This window comes from Hirundo rustica, chromosome 8, assembly GCF_015227805.2.
Source record: "Hirundo rustica isolate bHirRus1 chromosome 8, bHirRus1.pri.v3, whole genome shotgun sequence".
NCBI lineage: Eukaryota > Metazoa > Chordata > Aves > Passeriformes > Hirundinidae > Hirundo > Hirundo rustica.
This window is the reverse complement of record NC_053457.1, coordinates 13,858,344-13,873,249: the sequence shown is the minus strand read 5'-3', so window position 1 is coordinate 13,873,249 and position 14,906 is coordinate 13,858,344. Positions and strand designations below refer to the sequence as shown.

The following is a 14,906-nucleotide window of genomic DNA, read 5'->3' as shown; positions in this document are numbered from 1 at the left end:
TAGATGACAGTGCTGTCTTATTCTGTTGTCATTTTTGTTGCAGCCTGCTTTTCAATGGCATATTTCATTCCATCATTAAACATTTGCTGATTTTCTAATACCGATGTTTTCTTCACCTGAATATTCATCTTTTCTCACCCTACACTTAGTGGGTGTCTTTACTCATTTTTAGCTTCACTCTTCTTCACTCTTGACATATTGTTTCCTTCTGTACATGTCTTCATTTGAAAGAATCTGTTGTCATCAGAGCTTTTCTGCCAGTAATGCAAGATGGATAGCTTCTCCTCCAGTGAAAGATAAGGGCCAGCAAAATGCCAGGGAGGACTGGAAGGGCAGCCAGGAAAGCTGGAATGAGTCTGAGAATGTGTCTGTCTCATAGGTCTATAGCTGTTGTTTAAAAAAATGGTCTTAAGAGATGTTCTGGTTTGGGAAGTGACTCTCTTTTTCTTCTGCTGATATGTTGAGAGCCATAGATTGAGGATTCACATTTAAATTGCCTGAACATTTCAGAACTGAGTATTGTCAGTTCAGTTGTTAACAATTTACGAAGGTGTTGATGCAGAGGAATGGTGTACTTAATGGAAAGCTTTATCTGCGCCATTAAATTTTGCTTGGTTTTAGAAGGGGGAGCATTACAGTAATATTCACATGTTTATCTGGTTTTGACAACAGCATCATAAGATAAACTTTTACCTTTTGAAATAATTTTTTTCTGTCTTTTTTGTGGGTTTGTTTGTTTGTTTTTCCATAAATCAACATGATGTTATGCAGAGTTGTCTATTTCTTTAATTTCTTCCCCCAAGTGCCAGAAGGGATCAGTATGATGGGGAGCTCTCTGACAGACTTGGGGTTTATGCAAAGCAGCTGGTCTGGGGAACATTACCATCACCTCCCTACCCCCTGCCAGGACAAGTCTGATATTGCCCTCACTTTGCAGTGTCTGCTTCACATTTGGTTGACTAAATGCAATTGATGTGTACTTGAGGTGGTTAGATTATTTGGATTTGCTACGGTTGTGTCTTGCTTTGGTTTTGCTCTGCCATGTTCTCTCCCTCCACAAGTGAGAAGCCAAGTATTTTTCTGAGGCTAGAAAGCTGCTAGCCTTTGAGTAGAAATGATAAATAGAATAGAACACTGATGAATCCTTGTAAGAACTTGGAATTCTTCAAATATATTTCCCATGAATAGTCCTTCCCTGTGTGCTTCTGCACTTAATCCTCAGCTGGGATCTTTATGCCATAAGGACGCCTTGTCTCTCTGACGGGACCAAATTGGAATTTTCCTTCTAAATACTGATCATTGTGTTTTTAGGAAAATAAAATAAAATAAGAAATCCAAAGAAGTGGGAAATGGTAAGAATTCTTGCAGAGGAGTTGGCTGGAGATTTCCCATATCTGATTGATTTTCTCCTACAGTATGGGTTGGAATCTTTAGTATCACTCAAAATTCCTTTTCCCAAACAGGCAATGCAAAACAATTTCTAGGTTATTCTGTTCCTTTCTATGCTTTATACCTCACTAATATACAGAGAGAACATACAGGTCCATGGTGATAATTGTGTTTGACCCACCAGTATTAAATTTTTTTTGTATTGAATGGTTTTTTATGTCTTTGTGCGTTACTGGATTTTAACTGTGTATTTTGATATCTGTCAGATATTTTGTCCTGCACAAATTGACAAACCTGAAATTTCTCGATACTCGGAAAGTAACCAGGAGGGAGAGAGAGGAAGCCTTGATAAGAGGTGCCTTCATGAAAGTGGTTAAGCCAAAGGATGCTAAGGTAGGAGATGAAATGAAAATGGTAACAATAATATGATTCATTAACACTATTTTAAAGTAAGTTCAAGTGCCTGCCTGCATCTTTTGCTAAGGTAAAAGAAGAAGAAAAATCTTTCGAATGAAAGGACTGATAAATGCGGTGAGATGGAGGACAAAAGCCTTAGTAATTTTTCTCTATTGCAATGTAGAAATTTACAGGTGCATGTCTAATGGGCTGTGGCCATGTTACCAAATTTCAGGTTTCAACCTGTGTTTCATAGAAAAGTAACTAATATGTGTCACTGAGCTTAAAATAATTTTTTACTCTGTCCAAGGAAATGTAACGACTGTGTGATATATTTTGTGTAAGAATGCAATTTTTTCTGACAAGTTGTCCCCTGCCTTGTATATTAAATGTCTGTTGCAGAGCTCACACGTATGGTGTTTATTGGCTTTTAGTGAACCAGTTGATTCTAATTTTGTATGATGTTACTTAATGTGGTGTCCTGCTAATAAGCATTGACAGCATCAGAGAGACAGTTTCAGTGATCTGAGCATTTAATACAGCTTCCATCAACTCTGGGCATCCTGCTGAAGCAATCAGAATGTGAATGTGAATTCTCCACTTTGCCTGCTTTTTCCATTGTTGATCAATACTTGATAACAGCAATCTGTGGTGTGCTCAGAGTGCTTTAGTAGTGCAGATCTTTCTTAAGACTCTGCTCAAGTTTTCAGTCTTCTTGCTTTCTGTTTGCTGCCTTTTCTCTAAAGTATACCATCAATAATTTATTGCAGATTTCCCATAATGCTGAATAATAATATAGTGGTTATGGAAATGCACTGTTTGGGAGCATAACAGTGTTGTTGGATAACTGCATTATCATGAGTACAATTGCAGTACGTTACAAATTAATTCAGACTGATTAATTTATAGCTACTAAAATGTTAACAGTTCTGATACAAACATTGCTTTGATATATTGTTTACCACTGCCTTTAGTTATTTCAGCTTCATATATGTAATAAATGGAATAATTTATTTTTAAGCTGTAGTGGTTGTCCTATTCACAGCAAACCATCTTTGAATCTGACCAAATGCAACAGCTGAATTGTGTTACATATAGCATATGTGTGTAATCTTTTACAATTCTCATCTAATCAGATTTTGGATCTGGTGAAGTTTTTTTTACATTTATCTAAATATAAAAAAAGATCTTTCTATTAAGAGTCTACTCTGTGAATTGGATCCAACTTAATAGTGTAAGAGAAAAAGTGTCTCTCAAATATGAAATTACTTTTCAGGATTAAACCTCTTTTTGAGTCAATAGCTAAGGATAAATTACTTAACAAATTTAAGGATAACATCTTTATCTTTTATATCTACAATTGAACCTCTTGTATAGTTTTGAATTATTTATCCACTAAGTCGTATGATAAACCACACATTTATTTCAGAAAATTTGCAGAAAGCTCCAATTTACTGTTGTTACTGCCATACTAAAGAGGTTTTTTTTCCTTCTTTATAAATGGTTCAGTACAAATCACTGATGATAAAATCAATGTGAATTATTTTTATGGCATGAATTAATGCTTCTTAAGGTGTTATGAAATTACCCTCATCATACAATATTATATACATATCACAGAAGAGGATAATTTAAAATAAATATTAAATTTGATGCAGGTATTGAAGTGCTCCGAATTGTTTTGAATTTGTGCTTATTTCCTAGGATATTTATGCTTATAGTACATATGCATGCAAACTCTTTCTGTGTCTGAGAAGACCCAGAATTTTCTCTGCATATCTGCTTTGAGATGCAGCTAAGTATGTGTACAGCTATTGACAGCTCTACTCGAAGACCACAGCAAGCAGCATTCCTCCATAAATCACAAAGATGATGTGCACAGTAACTACTTTTGAATTCTGTCACGTGTTATACATTGCATACATAATGGTTTTGATACTCTAGCCTTCACATTCCCTGGATCTTGTGTTCTCTCTTCCTCAGTTCCACTCCCATATAGCTGCCGATATTTTTGACCAACTTCAGCCAGATTTAACAGGCAGGTACTGGTAATACATTTTAAGCTTTTTGAAGCACCTTGATCCAAACTCAGAAGAAGATTGCAGCATATACAGTATTGGTCATCATAAAAACTCCTTAATAAATTGACATAGTGACATATAAGACCTTGATGATAATGAACTTCCCAATAATGTGGTTTTTTTTTTTCTTTCACCTAAGGCAGCAGGCACTGTGTCGGCTTATGTTTACCAGGAAAGGAGTTGGAGTGATTAGTATTTATGTTGGTGGATGCCCCATGAAAATCTTCTGCCAGATTTAGTAACAACAGTGGGCCTTTCAGACCTGCTTTTTCAGGAAAAGAAAACTTAAAAACAACAAACCAACAAAAAATCCTAACTTACGTAGTGGCATTTTTTCCCTCCATTTTGATAAGCAGGAGATGGTGTGGCTTATTCAGCGTAAAAGGCAGACTGATGATCTAAAGAGGCTGTGATGTGGGGAGTTGTTTTCATTTTAGTCTTGACATGAAATACTTGGGAGAGCAAAATACCCCACCAAGACAAAAATACACAAAATGAGAATAAAAGCAAGAAATTTCCATCTGACTAGCTTGTGTTTACTCAAATGCGAGAGTATCTAGCAATCACCAGTCATCACTAAGTCATAAATATTTTATTTTGTATAATTTTTTTTTTTACTTTCATTATTCCCTATTTTTTTAACGGAACACTAAACTTGTGCTTTGCTTCATTTCATCCTTTGTTGAAAATACATCTGTTTGTGATATGACTGTCTTATGGAAAGATACAATCATTTATTAGAAAACAGTTTAATGTTACAATGCAGTATTCCTTCTCACTATGTAGGTGAGCTAAACTTCATTATTCTGTTATGTTTGTGTTTTCTTTTGTCAAAATATTGAACGCTGTGTCATGCCTGTTTTAATGAAGGCTGGGGAAGTCTGGCTGGATAGAGTCATTGAGCCAGATGAGGAAGCCTTGTTTAATGACCAGACCATGACCTCATTTCACTGGCATAAGTGTAGCTCAAAGTGGAAGATGCCTGTCCAGAGTGAAGTGTGTTTCTGGGCATGACAGCATTTCACATCAGAAAGACAGCTCAAGAATACCACAGTCAAAATTGCTTAATTGTGTCCCAGCTTTGTAATTATTCATCTGTGCTTCTACAAAGAGTACAGTTGTCATTTCTTGACATAATTATTTAAAACTGTACCCCTCTTTGGTTTATAGGTATATGAATTGTGCTTCCAACTGTTTCATTTTTGAAACATAGAGATGCAAAGCAAATGTGATTTGAGAAAATACATTAAGACTACACATTTTTACATTGCATATAATATAAATAAAATGAAATTATGATGTATCAAAGTACATCATTTCATATTTTAAAGGTCTGCATTCAAGATCATTTAATCTAGATGATAAAATGTGGATATATCCATTTAAGTGTGTTACTGTGAGTAGATACATGCTGTCATAAGTCTTTAAATATAAATTTAATTATTTAATACTGGGTCAATCTGCTTGCTGTTATAAAATACATATATTTCCCAGTATTTCTCCACCCCTCTTCCCCATAAATATTTTTTTGATTTACTGCATTTTTAAGGCTAACATTTTCATCTGTTTTATTTATGGTCGTGAAAGAAAGCAGAAGGCATTTGGTCACCAGTAGCAGTTTTGTAGCTTATAGAGCCAAATCGTTGTCAGCTATCCTTAGATATACTTCCAAGTAACAAACTTAATATTAAATGGAGTTCTGCTTCCTTGCATCTTTACCGAAAGTGTCTTGTCCACTGGCTATAAGTGAACTCTGTACAACAAAAAAAGGCAGTATAGGTGGTTTGAATTTTTTAATATTTTTTTCACTCTCAGATGCATTGTTTTCACTGCAAGTTATAATTATGAAACATGACATAGCATTTGTTCTCTAAGGAACTAAGATGGAGACACTGAAACAGAAAGGCAAGTCTAATATCTTCATTCCATGTAATAAATGTCTGTGATTCATGCCCACAGTGTTACTTGAAGGGTAGAAGGAGATTATTTTATTATGATAGGAAGAGTAAATATTTAGGCAGTACCATTTAAGAAATAAGGTGAGATAAAATCTACGGTGTTGCTTTCAGAACATTGGCAGTATTCTTGTGCTTAAACTCAGAGGAAAAGCTCTTTATCAAAGTGACCGATGCTGATGTATGCTTCTATTAAAGTCAGATGAGGCATAAGGAATGATTTTAGTAATTTTTGTCCCAAACTATTTAACAAGAATCATACTTTTCTTGAAGAGATGTATTCTTCCTGCTTCCATGAATATAGGCAAAACATTTTTGCCAATGTATCTCATGGATCTTTTTACTCCCTCCCTAAACTAGGAACATGAGGCTGGCTTTAAAAAGTAAATAAAAGGAGACAGAACTTTGGAGAACAGCTGCATTGCTCACAACTTTTTTCATTTTACCTTTGCCATTGGTTAGAGATCTTGGTTTATGGATTTAGAGCTTTTGAAGAACATGCAGAGTATAGGGCTTCTAAAGTGTAAAGAATCATTGTGTCAGTGAACTGCGAGCTCACAAGATAGCTCTTTCAGAGGGCTTCCACATAACAGGGTTTCTTATTGTCAGATGTCAGAATTTCACATACCAAAACAAGGACACGAGCTTAAGACTCCAATCTAGACTGTGATGCAGTAAATAATATTTACTTTAAGGACATTGTAGCAGTCATTCATTTTACTCTTTGGAAAGTTTAGGTGTTTTAAGCAGAAGTCCGTAACATGTTTGGTTCATAATCTACTGTAATTCCAGCTGTCAAGAGCAAAGAATACACACGTATGGGTCATATGTGTATTAGGGTAGGGAGAAAGACTCTTCTTCAGTGTTGGGTCTTACATTGATATTTCTTAAAAAACATCCTCATATGTTCTTTGTTGGGGTTTATGTGGACTACACTATCTTAATTGCTAGTAAATATACAGAAGGAAAAAGGTGATGTCTCTTTTCTAAAATTATTCACTTAAAAAAAAAGTGTATGATTGTCATGAAGCCCATTTCATTTTGACCATTAATGCTCCCAATGTATTTTTCAGATAGGAAGGGGTGTTATTCCTGGGGCTCTGGCCTGAATCCAGTTCAGGTGATTACATTCTGCCTCTGTAGATTTCTCTACAGTCTCCATTTACTAAGGCATTCTTCTCCACCTTCTGCCCTAAACTGCCCTGTAATGTTGCAGTGTGCTAGTTAACCAGCTGCTACTTTGCGCCTGAAAAGTGTGTATCTTTCAGTAGTAGTGAGCAAATTGATCCCTTTGTAAGGCTTAATATGTGTAAAGCACTTGGAAATTCTCTGATGATTGGCAATAGATACTGTGTATAATTGATACCTCCATTTAATTGAAGAAATTGTGACAACTTGCTTATTACCACTAGGTTGTTTTTTTGTTGGTATGGTTTCTTGGGGTTTTTGTTTCTTTCTTTGTTTTGTTTGTTGGGTTTTGTTGGCGTTTTTTTCGCTGTTTTTTATTTTCACTTGTGGGTTCAGATATATGGAAGCTTCAATAATTCGATGCTGGCTTTTGTATTATCTACTCAGGCTGTTTAAATAAAATGCCATTCAGCAGAATGTAACACCGTGGTATCAGACAGTGGGATCACAATTGTCTTAGATTCCTAATGGATCAATATGGCTACAGTTTTATTTTATTTGGAATTTTTTTTTGTTTTTGTTTTGGAAATAGAAACTCTGCTGGAATAGAAGCAGAGCTTCTTGTAGTTCCTCTTTTCTAATGAAATGGATCTCATTATCAGTTGACACCAGTGTTAAGCACAGGAGCTGTTCATATGTTGAATTTTGTAAAAAGAGAAAAATAGATTTAGTAGGGCATTGGCAAAACTCTTGGCTAGCTTTTGTCTATTCTTATGTTCCTGTAGGTGATTTTATTTTTTTTTTTCTGGACCTTAAGACACAGTATGCCACATGTACTCTCAGTCACTTTGTTGCATTATTCCCATTGAAATAGTAGTAGTCTTTGTAGGAGAAGGGAATACGGGTGATCTTGCCCCTGATAAGTAACAGCTGTATCCAATAAAGATAAGTGTGATAAAAGGGAGTGGGTTAGCTGGAGAGGAGCATCATGGAGGAGGAGAATCGTGAAGAGGGATTATGGGGAGAGAGAATCACTGCTGTGAGGTCAGTCTGGGTCTGCAGTTATACCCTGTTCTTGGGACTTGCAGCCACAGTCTAATTAGGTAAAAGCCTGCAGTCAGAGACTGCGCACTAATACGTGCAGTCAGAGGCTGCAAGGGAAACCTACAGCAGGAGCTTGCTGCAGCCAGAGTCAGCGAATAGTTGGAGTCAGGATGGCTGAGCTGTAAAGAGGAATAAACCAGGACCCTTTCCATGTTGTGCTAAACAAGAAGTCTGTGTCTCAGCTCATTTCTACCCTCTAACAAAAGGGCTGCCGCAACAGTCTTAAGTATCATAGTTAGAATATATGTCAATTTTTAGCCATGAAACAAAGGTCCGAGTATAATTTTTCCTTCTCTGAACTGCTTGTCAGAGCAATATTTTTGAAAGAGCAAAATGGTGGCAAACTATCACTACCGTAGCATCTACATGGAATTTTGTACATGTGAAGCACCTGGCTTTCAAGTTGGAAAGAACTGTCATGGCTGATTTTATATTTGTTGCTTGTTTTGACTGTGGTTGCGCGTCCCACAGTGTTCACAGCTGGCTCGGCAGTGGATTTGTGTGCTATGTTAAGATGAGACCTGGCTTCGCTAATTCACTGAGCCATGAAAAGTTCCCCAGCTGTTCGAGATAAACATGGTCAAAGGGCCACTGCCGGTGAAGGCAAAGATGATTTGTTGTTGTGATCTTCTCAGGAGCGTGTCTTGCAGCAAGGAACAACTAAAGAACCATGACTTCATCACATAAAATGTGATGCAAGTATATCATATAGCATCTTATCATAATTGGTGCTAGGTTTTTGGTTCTTTTAGTGTTGCTATAGTCAGATGGTTTGAGTCAGAGAGGACAGGGACTAAAGGAAAGGTGAAATGAATGCACTAGTATTTCTAAACACTTTGAAAACAGTGTAAATGCCTAAAAATAGTAGCCTAGTGCCATTTTAGATACTCTAAAGTAGACCCCCGTAGGGATGACAGATCAGTATCTTACATAGGAGATGTAAGTTTTTTTGAAGCCACCATGGGAGATCAAGTACGGATACTGAAGAGTGGCTAAAACAGCAGTAGAAACTTGTATTTAAGCAGCTGAATTCTGTCTTTCCTGTTGTGCTAAAAGAGAGATTGTGTGCTTGAAATATTGGCAGGTCAAGAACACCAGAGCATTATAAAAAATAATCCTTCCCCTCACTAACATCAGCCAGAGTGTGGTCCAAGAGTCAGATAGGGCTGTGATGAGGTCATCTCCTAAAAGCTCAAGCATATCAGTCATTCTCTCTTCATTAATTACTAAGAACATGACCAATTTAAAGCTGGTTTATGAGTTATTTCAGGAAAAAAAAAAATCAAAAATCTGTTTTCAGAGAAGGGCTAATATTTCTTCCCTTGTCTCCACCCTTACCAGAAATGTATAGGCCAAAGGACTATTTTGTAAGACATCCTGAACAATTTTGCTTTTGAGTTTCTAAAACTACTCCCTTTGTCATAGAAAAAAAGATATAGCAGGGCTTCATCTGCTCCCTTAAAATCATATTGAAGTTACAGATTCTGGTTCCAGTTCCTGAATATTAACTGAAGCTGATGTTAATGTTTTATAATTTTGTCTATTGGGCAGACAATGGGCCTGGCATAAAATCTTTAAGATTTGGTGACTTAGGTTATGGATCTCTGTTTCAGAGGAAAATCAGGGGTTCATTGTGTGGAAAAAAGCTAAAAAATATTTATGACTGAGAACTGGTGTTCTCTTTGAAGGAATTAGTGAGATTATAAAACTTTTGAAGTGAAGTATTGCCCTAATTTATCTCGTTCATCCTAGGAAAATGTTCATAGGAAAACGTACAAATTGTAATTAACTCTTTAACTAGAAATGTGTCTAAAAATAAATAAGGAAAATGTCAATCACATTTCAAAAATAACATCACTTTGAATCCTGTTCTGTGAATAATCTGTTTTAAAGTTAAGTTTTCTTGAGACTTTAGCAGACAGGGAATCTGTGCTTAAGTGATATGCATTTAATTTTCAAATGTATATAAGGTATGCTTCAGTTCTAATGTATGAAATGTCTTTACATCAGGGAACCTAGTAGAGGCATGTGCATTGTCCCGAAGGTGATTCATTTCTCTTTCACCCTTGGTGGGGTTTGAAAACCTTAGGCATTCTTTCTTGTAGAAGAACCTGTGGGATATTTGCTTAATGATGAAATTACTGTTGCCTTTGTGATGTTAACTTAGGAGCTTGAAGCAGGAGATGAAGTTTTTTCTTATGTCAGCACAGCAAGTCATGCTATGTATCTTATTCTGGTAAGTTTCATTAGGAAATGTATCATTTGGGTTAAAATAAGAGCTAAATTCAAGACTGAGACATTAAGACTTTTTTCTATTCACACATTATAAGACTAAACATACAACTTTGTTCATGTAACAGTTACAAACAGTTCACTGTGTAGGCCAAATGCTCTCTAATGCAGTAAAATTAAGAAATAATATGCTTTGAAAGTGATTTATGAGTGTGGTTAAACTGCCAGATTTACAAAGAAATAGTTCAGATCTTGGGAAGCCTCAGGAGTCACGTCAAAAATGAATTTGACCATGATTTAAACTGCTACTTTTCTTACATGACATTTAATATGTGTACTTTGGAGGCCCATATGTCTTTAATAAAATAGCATTAAGTTTTAAATATGATATGAATGCAGTTAGTTTCTAAATTCATAACCTTTTCCACAACTCCAAAATGCTAACCAATAAGGGAGTCACACATGCAATAAAACATAGACCTTAGAAAATAGTTTTTTATTAGAACGGTTAGACGTTTGGCAGCTGAGCTGTAATGTAATAAATACATGCAGGCAATGTGGGTTTATCAGTCTTTGTTTACACTGTAAGCAACTGGGACCAGACAACTAATTATAACTGAGGAGCAAAGGTCATGAAAAGTATATATTGTCCAGTGAATCTGTGCTTGCTAGGCGAACCCCATAATGCTTAGAAAAGTAATTTATTAAAAAGGAACACTACAGCATGCTTCCCAGTTGAGTTTGTCAGAGAATATAATGTTTATTAGAGATTCATGTACTTTAAAAATGTTCTGAAGTAGTAAGTGCTTCAAAAATCATAAAAATAAAGACATGAAGAAACATATACAATTTACAAAGGATTTCAATGTTCAGCTAATGGAGGCCAAAATAGTTCAGTGTTTCATGAAAACAGCAAAATGGGGGAGTCCTGTCTATCCTGAAGTTAATAATAACAAAAGAATGCTATCATATTTTAAGGGGTATTTTTGTGCAATTTGAGGCGTTCTGTTACTTTTGTTAAAATAATGTATTTTAACATTACTTTCTAAAACAGAAGCTAGCTCACAACAAAACCAGCTTTCTAGGTAGCTTGAGCTTTTACTCAGAACAGCAAATTCTGGTTTGCTTGTTGAGTTCCTCTATTTATTCAACATGCAGAGAACAATACTACAAGCCTGTTCACGTTTTCTAGGTAGTCTGGCTTTCTAAAGAAGGCTATGGAAATGGTGTGGAAGCTGTGAAAAGACAGATTCTCTGTGTACTCTAAAGCATGTGGGGAGGTGGGGCATAAAAACTTGATTGTGGTATACTTTTTCCTTCAAAATGCTTTCAGTGATTTGATTTCTGGTGAGTGTGGCTCTAGAAAAAATGACAAAAACTAAAAAGTCTGCTTTGCGATGGATTACAAAGTATATATTCAAATGCTAATCTCTCTTCCTCCAGAATTATGGGTCCCCTAGAGCATCCAGAAAATTATTAACAGCATGTAATCCAGCTCAGTTTGAATGCATCTTTACTCTGTTAGCCAAATCTTTACATAATACAAATCATTCTACCTATAAAAGCACAAATATGTTATTGTTCTCAACAGGCAATTTAATGCAGCTATAGGGAGGAGAATAAGAGAAAAGAAGATTACAAGCTAGCTGATCATGCTTTTATTTCTCTTAAATCTCTCTGTGGTTGTACTTGTTTAAAGATTGTATACAACCGCGCTGTCTATATGATTTGGAAAGCAAATCAGCCTAAATATGAAGTTTCAATGGGTGTAGTTTTTAGGGGATTTGATACATTTATCACAAATATCCATTTTACCCCAGAAGCAGTGCTGAACCTGTAATCTTTTTTCTTATAATTCTTTTGAAGAGTCCAGTTTTACTGTAGAGCTCAGTTATATTTGCCACCTAGTTGTGCAGATTTAGCTGTAGAATAGCTATTAAAGTTAATTATTTTCTGGAGGGTTTTCTCAAAAGGACTATTAGTGTGAATACATGCAAAAAGCATATGAACAAGGGAGAAACCCATTTAATTGAAATAACACACAGCTGTTTCCAGTAGTGCTGTGGAGTCAGGATCCTGCTCCAGCAGAATTGCACAAATGTGACAAAGTTTAACTCACAATTCTTGTAAGCAGGAAGGTGGGTCCACTCTGGCCAATATGTGTGAATCGTTAGTTTTTATTCCTACATTCTGCTATATTATTCCTTGTATTATTTTACCACCTGACTCTGGCTTATGGTTCTCGCTGTAAAGTTTTGCATCTCTATGATAATAATTTTTTGCTCTTTCATGTTGTTTTATTTTTCCACTGAGCACATGTCATTATGGTATACATCTCCTACCTAATCATCAATGGTTGGAAATTCATGTAAAATGTTTAGATATGAGTAAGCAGTCAGCCTGTTATTATTATTAATTAAACACAGACACTGTGACATAAATGTTGGTTTTAAAGTGAAAGGTGAAGCCACTAACACAAGAGAAATCTGTCTAGGAAGAAGAATGGAGTAGGAGAGGCAGTGAATGTTCCTATTCTCCTTATTTTCAACAAGCCCATGAACTGGAAGAAACTATACATAATTCAGTAGAAAAAAATGTAATTTCTGAGTTTGAAATAGAGTGTCACCTGCGTGTCTTGCAGTTAGCTACAGGTCTTAGTCCACTGGGTTGTTGAACATAAAGCATAAAACATATTTGCTTCTGAGTCTTAGAGCTGTTCGTGGAGAACTTGCTCCCTTTGCATGCATTTTGGCAGGAGTTTTGTGCTTTCTTTTGTATTGCGTGTTGTTCAAGAGAAGTCTAACAGGCCACAATATTAATCCAATGCCCCAGGATTGCTCAAATTTTTAACTATCTTACTTTTGTATAATACCTCCCTGCTTTTTCCCTTACTCTTATGTGATAATTTTTCATATCTTTATGGTCTGAGTAAGACTCTACAGGGCTATTTCTTCTAAATAACAAGTCTAAGATGTTGTGTGCAATTTTGAAAGATAGAATGCTCTAACAGACTAGGCGAAAGCACTGTATGTGTGACACAAAATTTGTCTTTCACACGGAGAAAACCTTTGAATTCACTTTTATGTCCATTGAGGAGGCCCTGAAGGAGTACTCCGCTGTGTGAGCACTAGAAACAAATGTAGATCTGTGCCATGTCAGATGGTCATTGCAAAGCAGAACTCATTGAAATATCTGCATGTGTTGTCCTAGTTTCAAAACAGCCAAACAAGAATTTTCTAAATATAAACAAGTGCTGCATTGGCAAGATTTTCAGCAGTAGCTGTACAGGTAATAAACTGAGAGGAACACTTCGAGTTTTATTATTTATCTCTGATAATAGAGAAGATATACAGGGTGAGAAAATAATTCATATTATTAGTAGAAAAATGTCTTTAAGTTGAGCTCATGTGCTAGGCCAGAATGGTGCATGGTTTCTCAGTGAAGGACACACCTAACTTTCTGGGAAGCGTTGCTGCAAGGCCATTGGCAGTTGCAAAGCAAGGAAAGAAAAAGATAGAACAAATTTTATTTTCCTGATTTATTTTTGAACATGAAACTAGATATGTTGTTTTTCATAACAACTTTTTGATTTAAAGGCAACAGCAACATAGCTTTTTGGGTCTTTTTCTGCCCCATATGTCTACCAGTTTCTCTGGAGAGAACTTCTGAAGACTTGTTGTTTGTGTGAAGTGCTCTTTTGCTGTGCTCTTTCCTCCACCTCCCTGCAAGCAGAAATGAATAGATATGTTGTTGGTAGAGAACTTACTTGCTTTGTCCTCTTGAGGTCATATTTTGGCAAGCGGGAAGTCTATTTTTTGATTTGATAAACCCCTTGTGGAATATGGTTTGGCTTGTAAAAACTGCTGTACACAGAGCCAGTGGTTGTCTTGTCCTTTATACCCTGGTCTTCCACCTTCTGCCCAGAATCCAGGGGAAACCAACGATCACTGGCTGAGACAGCATCATATGAGAACTGCTGAAAATTTATGGAGCTCTAATTAAATCTCAAATGCACTAATTCAAGCCCTATAAATCTTGTGTAATACTGGTTCAGCTAAGTTAACATGAGGGCTGATGTGGTCTGGGAGAACAAGGCAGATGCCTGATATTCTCTGCAGTTTTACAGCTGGGAAGCAATTATGTTGCAACCTAGGCTGTCCAGTGATCCCAAAGATAGTTCATAGATGTTAATTTAAAGTTCACTTTCAGTCAAGGAATGTTGAAATGCTGTATGCAGATAGACCAACTATTACAAATTTGAAAAGTCACATTTCTTTTTTTGGCTTCCCTTGCTGGGGAAAAGGTTTGGCTGAGGATTTTGCCTATACTACAGTTACCTGAAAGTGAGAGTAGTTTCTTCCAACCCCTGTATCAATAAAAACAATGAAAACACTGCATTTTCAGGGCTACTGTTGATGCATGATATATCTATTCTGTGTGGCAGAAAAACATTATACTTTCATACGCTTCCCTAAAGAAATAGATTAATCAAATACTAATATGCCATGTAAATGGAAAATTGTAGCTACTTAATCTCAAGATGGAGAAGAGCTTAAATTGATGGTGTATCATTTTTTCATCTTTAATATTATCATGGTGGAATACTTTTAGTTAGTAGAAT

The 14,906-nt window shown here is 36.0% G+C and overlaps 1 protein-coding gene across 11 annotated transcripts in view; it reads left to right on the top strand.

Moving 5' to 3' along the window:
* Nucleotides 1-14,906, top strand: part of LRMDA (leucine rich melanocyte differentiation associated) — a 613,212-nt gene that overhangs the window by 361,250 nt on the left and 237,056 nt on the right. For 10 of the 11 annotated variants that reach the window (XM_058421526.1, XM_058421535.1, XM_058421530.1 and 7 more), the window contains one exon: nt 1,656-1,782. In XM_058421526.1, coding sequence (XP_058277509.1) covers nt 1,656-1,782 — 127 coding nt within the window. Of the gene's footprint in view, nt 1-1,655; nt 1,783-1,873; nt 2,685-14,906 lie in introns of those variants that run through there. The other variant, XM_058421534.1, reaches the window with a different exon arrangement.